This window comes from Eriocheir sinensis, chromosome 38, assembly GCF_024679095.1.
Source record: "Eriocheir sinensis breed Jianghai 21 chromosome 38, ASM2467909v1, whole genome shotgun sequence".
Taxonomy (NCBI): Eukaryota; Metazoa; Arthropoda; class Malacostraca; order Decapoda; family Varunidae; genus Eriocheir; species Eriocheir sinensis.
In genome coordinates, this window is record NC_066546.1 from 4,850,650 (window position 1) to 4,856,649 (window position 6,000).

Sequence of the window (6,000 nt, forward strand, 5' to 3'; positions counted from 1 at the left end):
CCCTTCCCTTTGTACCCTGCCATTCCCTTTGATTTCTACCATCGCTCAGCTACCTATTAGTACCAACCTGTCCTCCCCGTATATCCCAGCCTGCCTTTCCCTGTCCTTTGTACCCTGTTATTCCCCAGCTACCCACTTAGTACCCACCACCTCCTCCTTCTAGACGCCAGCCTTCCTTTTCACTTTGTACACTGCCACTCCCTTTCATTGCTATCATTCCCCAGCTTTGTTCTAAGTACTCACCTGTACCCCCCCCCCCCCACCCCTCTAGACCCCAGCCTGCCTGACCACCACACCCTCAACAACTGCCCGGAGCCGCACTCCGCCTACACGCAATACAACGGGGCGTGCTACAGGGCCGTCGACACCCCGCAAAAGTGGGAGGTGAGGCTGCAGGTGTTCTGTGTCAGTGAAGGACACGTATAAAGGGATAAACTTTGTGATGAGGAAGGATGGAGGGGTGGGAAAGCTTGTCAGGCTATTGGATAGCTGAAACATTTTAGTTTTCACTCTTTTGCCTCACCTGTCAAACGCTGAGGCTATTTCAACATTTATTCTTCCACTCTCGTGCGTAGCAGTAACCTCTCAGACTGTAAGAAGACTCAAGCCTTTTACTCCTCCCTTCCTCGTGCAGGAGGCCGAGGGGACCTGTGCCGGGGAGGGCGCCCACCTCGTGTCCATCGTGACCATCTCCGAGGACAGCTTCGTTTGGGCGGCGGCGCAGCAGAACGCCTTCGCCGCCGTATGGACGGGCTTCACCAACAAGGATGTGAGCACACACTGACCATTGGTATTCTGAGCCAGGTGGTTTCGGGAGGTACATTAGGGATTATTACAGGTGGATCTTGGCCGGCTTCAAAATTATCATATGCTAGAGTCTGGGTTGATGGGTGGTCATCAGGACAGCATGTGGGTAGTTTTAGGCCACTCGGCGATTTCTGAAAATTGTCACCTTGTGGCAGCGGACGAGACTTGGACCCGGATTCTCCCGCACGTTGACCACTCAGCCACTGCCGCCCCAACTTGCACCAAGCAGTGGCCGTCGGAAAGTCTTTGTTACTTCTCATCATCAACTTTATATGAAGTAGATTGTGTTTAGGCATCCGTATACATAGCCAGTCACACAGGCTGACAGTCACCGCGTTCCCCGTAGGACTTGGAGACCTTCACGTGGTCAGACGGCTGGCCGACGACCTTCACCAACTGGGGCCGTCACGAACCCAACACCAGCCTGTCGAATTGCGTCGCCTTGGACGTGACCGACGGTGCCTGGTACACCAAGGCCTGTGACGACGCGTACACGTTCATCTGTAAATACACGAACGGTGGGTAGCAGTGTGTCGAGGGGTTGTCGTGGGTTCATGAATGTGTTAAGCATCCTATAACCATGACTAGAATGACTGTAACTAAGAGTAACATTTTGGGGTGATCGACAGCGACGGTGCCCACCCCCGACCCGCCCGTCACCGGCTACTGTCCCGACGACCGCTGGACGGACCTCAACGGCGGCTACTGTTACCTCTTCTCCAACGACACCACGACCTGGAGCGACGCCAACAGGATGTGAGTCGCCCACTGCACCCCTGGCTGTCTTTGTGCTTTCTGTCTCCTTTATTCTTCCCGGCTGTCTTCAGTTTTATGCACTGTCTCTTTTGCCTTGTCTTTTCCCTCTCATTTGTTTTGTGTCTTTAGTTTTTCCGTCAGTCTTTGTATCTATGGGTTTTTTTAACTTGCTGTCTTTTCTACTCATTGTATCAACTGTAACTTTTTTTTCCACCCCCCCTTCTGTCTAGACTGTCTTTTCCTTACTGTCTTTATTTTCTCGGTCTTTTGCCTGCTGCCAGTTTTACTTTGCGTGTCTGTTCTGTCATTTTATTTACTATTGTCTTGCTTTCTCTGTCTCACGCACTCTCACCCCTAGCTGTCTTTTTCTATTCCCTCATTCTTCTTCCCCTTCCCTTGTTTCTTTTTGTCCCTACTTCACCTTCCCTGCACGTCATGCCCCGCCTCCTCCCGCTTACCTGTCTCCGTTGCCTCACATATAGCCTGTTTCACTTTCCCCTGCCACGCCACGCCCACCACTGTCACTGCGGACTTTTCTTTGCCTCACTTCTCTTTCCTTGTCATATTTACTCCTGTCTCATACACTAATATTTCCCTTTTCTTCCACTATTGTACTTTCCCCATTTACTCCAATTCTTTTTTTTTTCTTTTCTTTTTTTTCTTGATGGAGCCCGGTGGTCGGCCCCAGCCCGTTAGTGGCGCAGGCAAGTGTTTTATAATGGTGCCATCTTGCTTGGCTTATGTAACGGTGGGTTGAAATTAAGTCGTCACAATCTTATGGTACAATACTTATGCTGCCCTCCGGAACTCCACTTGATCCTCTTGAGAGAATTTCGCTCGAGTCTGAGTCATCAGGATAGCGTGTGAGCAGTTTTAGGCCACTCGGCAATGACTGAAAATTGTCAGCTTGTTGCTGCGGCTGCCGGGACTTGAACGTGGGTTCTCCAGAAAACCACGCCCGCACGCTGACCACCTCCCCTTTGGAGGGAAACCTGTTTTTGCCTCTTCTTTGCGCCGTAATCACATTTGCTTCCTCCATTCCAGATGTCTGCAGGAGATATCAAACCTGGCCTCCATACATTCGCAGCAGGAGATGTGGCTGCTCAAGCAGCGCATGGAGGTATACAACGAGCCAGTCTGGATCGGCCTGGTGGAGGTGGCTGGCGGCGGTAGGTTTTAGAAGTTACAGATATTATTTGATGATCACGGAGACACTGGTGGTTTCAAAGAGGACCTTGTCGCATTATTGAAGGCTGGAGGGCCTGCGGGGATTTCATCAGTATACACCATGGTCTGAGACACTGCAAAGTCAGCTAAATTTTGGATCATAATTACACTTCACGGTCTTGTGGTGTTGATAGGCTGGAAAGTGTGGTGATGGGCCTTGTGAGTCGTGTAAGGAGCCGATGTTGCCATAAAGGCAGAGGTCTCTCCAACACAGGTGAGGGTTGGAGCGACGGAACGAGCCTGAACTACATCAACTGGCAGACCGGGGAACCCAACAGCGGGGGGGAGCAGTGCACGGAGGTCGTCCCTCACACCGGCAAGTGGAACGACGCCGAATGCGACGCCAAACGCTACTACCTGTGCAAGACCAAGAAGAGTAAGAGAGAGAGAGAGAGAGAGAGAGAGAGAGAGAGAGAGAGAGAGAGAGAGAGAGAGAGAGAGAGAGAGAGAGAGAGAGAGAGAGAGAGAGAGAGAGAGAGAGAGAATTACATTACATGGAATTACATAGATAACCAGACCACACAGGCCCTAAGGCCCAAACTAGGTGGTCTGTCCTAAACCTAAGTGACAGTTGTTATGCGGCCACCATGGCGTTGAAACTGACCTAGTGAACATTGAGATGAAGGAGATAGCGGTCAAGATTATTCTTAAACGATGCAATCGAGCTACACTGCACCACTGATGGTGGTAATCTCTTCCAATCTCGAACGACAGCATTAGTGAAGAAGAATTTTGTGCAATCTGAGAGAGAGAGAGAGAGAGAGAGAGAGAGAGAGAGAGAGAGAGAGAGAGAGAGAGAGAGAGAGAGAGAGAGAGAGAGAGAGCATCAATATTTTGTTCACAAGTCAGTCGTATCACGCCCTCACATCACAGTTTTCCTCGTCAATCCTGTGCATTCATTCTCTGTTTTCCTTTATTACTTTCAGTCCAGGAAGACAAACCTACAACTCCCGTGGTGCCGACAACAACAGTCAAGCCAATCGGCGGTGGAAGTAAGTTGACGCGATAAAAAAAACTAACCTCCCACCTACACATACTCATAAGACAAATCCACTAAACTGCATCGTAAGTAATTCAAAAATAATATAATTCAGTTAACCGGAAATAATACACAAAAAACACTCCATCATCTAAAAAGAAAACACGTTCACACACATTCCATTTTTCTTTGCTTCTGCCTCTACTACCTATACCACATCAATCACCACCACCTCCTCCTCCTCCTCCTCCTCCACTTTCCCTTTTCTCTTTACAAACAACTCGGAGGGGCATTCAAGAGGCGGAATCTAACCTCTTCCCTCCCCTCCCATACCCCATCCACCATACCCCTCTCCTTCTCCTCCTCCTCCTCCTCCTCCACCTTCCCTTTTCTCTTTACAAACAACTCGGAGGGGCATTCAAGAGGCGGAATCTAGCCTCTTCCCTCCCCTCCCATACCCCATCCACCATACCCCTCTCCTCTCCTCCTTGCCTATGTTGACGTAGAAAGTCCGGACGTGATTGCCATCACCGAAACGTGGGCCACCTCTGACCACCTAATGACCGAATTCTCAATTCCGGGATACGAGAGCTTTTACAAAAACAGACTTCACAAGAAAGGAGGAGGTGTTATCTGTTACGTCAAGAACAAATACCCTGCCGTGGAAATAACCAAAGAAGACTCAGAGAAATATGACACTGTATATGTTGAACTGGAGACTAGCAAGCACAACAAAATAACGATTGGAACCGTTTACAGACCTCCAAAGCAACAAGCAGCGGACGACGAAGCGCTGTACGAGGAAATTCACACCATAACACAAAACAAACAGTCAGTCATTATCGGGGAGTTTAACTGTTCCAACATTGACTGGACCACGATGATTGGAGATCGGGAAGGTAACAGATTGCTCGAAATGTTAGAAGACACTTTTCTTACTCAGATTGTTACCCAACCGACGAGGGAAAATAACTTATTAGACCTAGTACTCGTGAGTGAGTCAGATCTCACACGTGAATGTCAAGTCGGCGAAAAACTGGATGGTTGCGACCATCACCTAATTCGCCTAAAAATCAGAACAGACCATGAACTCACCGAAAACATGTCCAAGATTCCAGACTACAAAAAAGCCAATTTTAACTTTGCTCGTGAGCTGCTAACCCAGACAACTTGGGAACCCATGAACCTCACTCCGGTGGACGGCGCGTGGAACGGCTTTAAGAACAAACTCCTGGAGGTAGAGAGAACGACTGTTCCCATGAAGACAAGGAGAACAAATAATGCCACAAGCACACCATGGATGACTACCCAAGTTCGACGGGCGATTAATTTGAAGAAGAGAAAATACAACTTGCTAAAGGAAAACAGCACTGACGAGGCACGCGAACAGTACCATCAAAGCCTCAGAGCTTGCAGAACACTCATTCGCCAGAGTAAACGCGACTATGAAAAGCAAATTGCACGCGAAGCCACGTCCCCACCGAAAAAGTTCTTCACGTATATAAGAACCAAAAAGAAGACAAAAAGCAATATCGGTCCCCTAAAAGATGAAAGTGACGTACTAACACAGGACAGTAGACAAATGGTCGAAATCCTAAACAGGAACTTCGCGTCTGTGTTCACGGTCGAGAATACCCAGTCCGTACCCGAGAGCCCTTCCCCACCGATGGGAATCACTCCCCTAGAAATTGGTACAATCGACGAACGGGATGTGAAAAAGTACCTAGACAAACTCGAGACAAACAAGTCTACCGGACCCGACGACTTGTCACCCAGGCTGCTCAAGGAACTCAAGCAGCAAATCCTCAAGCCACTCACCGCCATCTACAATCAGTCACTACAACAAAACAAAGTCCCGAAAGACTGGAAACAAGCGAACGTAACACCGATCTACAAAAAGGGAGACAAAAGTGTGGCCCTAAACTACAGACCAATCAGCTTGACCTCAGTGGCGGGTAAAATCCTCGAGAAGATCATCAGAGACAAACTCGTTAGGTTCCTTGAAGACAACAACATCATTTCCGATGCTCTGATCATGCTCAGCACGGTTTCAGGAACAAGCGCTCATGCTTAACCAATTTATTGGACTTCTTCCAAGGTATCTATGAAAACTGGGATAATCATATCCCCAGTGATGTTATATATCTAGACTTTCAGAAAGCCTTTGACAAAGTGCCACATGAAAGACTCCTCAAGAAACTTAAGTCGGCGGGATTAGGCGACGATCTGAC

The 6,000-nt window shown here is 48.7% G+C and overlaps 1 protein-coding gene across 3 annotated transcripts in view; it reads left to right on the plus strand.

The window, feature by feature from the left end:
- Positions 1–3,782, plus strand: part of LOC127008556 (macrophage mannose receptor 1-like) — a gene marked incomplete at its 3' end in the record, with an annotated part of 61,749 nt that extends 57,967 nt beyond the window's left edge. For all 3 annotated transcript variants that reach the window (XM_050880731.1, XM_050880730.1, XM_050880732.1), the window contains 7 exon segments: positions 272–384; positions 635–769; positions 1,154–1,325; positions 1,437–1,563; positions 2,608–2,732; positions 3,005–3,166; positions 3,717–3,782. In XM_050880731.1, coding sequence (XP_050736688.1) covers positions 272–384; positions 635–769; positions 1,154–1,325; positions 1,437–1,563; positions 2,608–2,732; positions 3,005–3,166; positions 3,717–3,782 — 900 coding nt within the window.
- Positions 3,783–6,000: the final 2,218 nt, after the last annotated feature.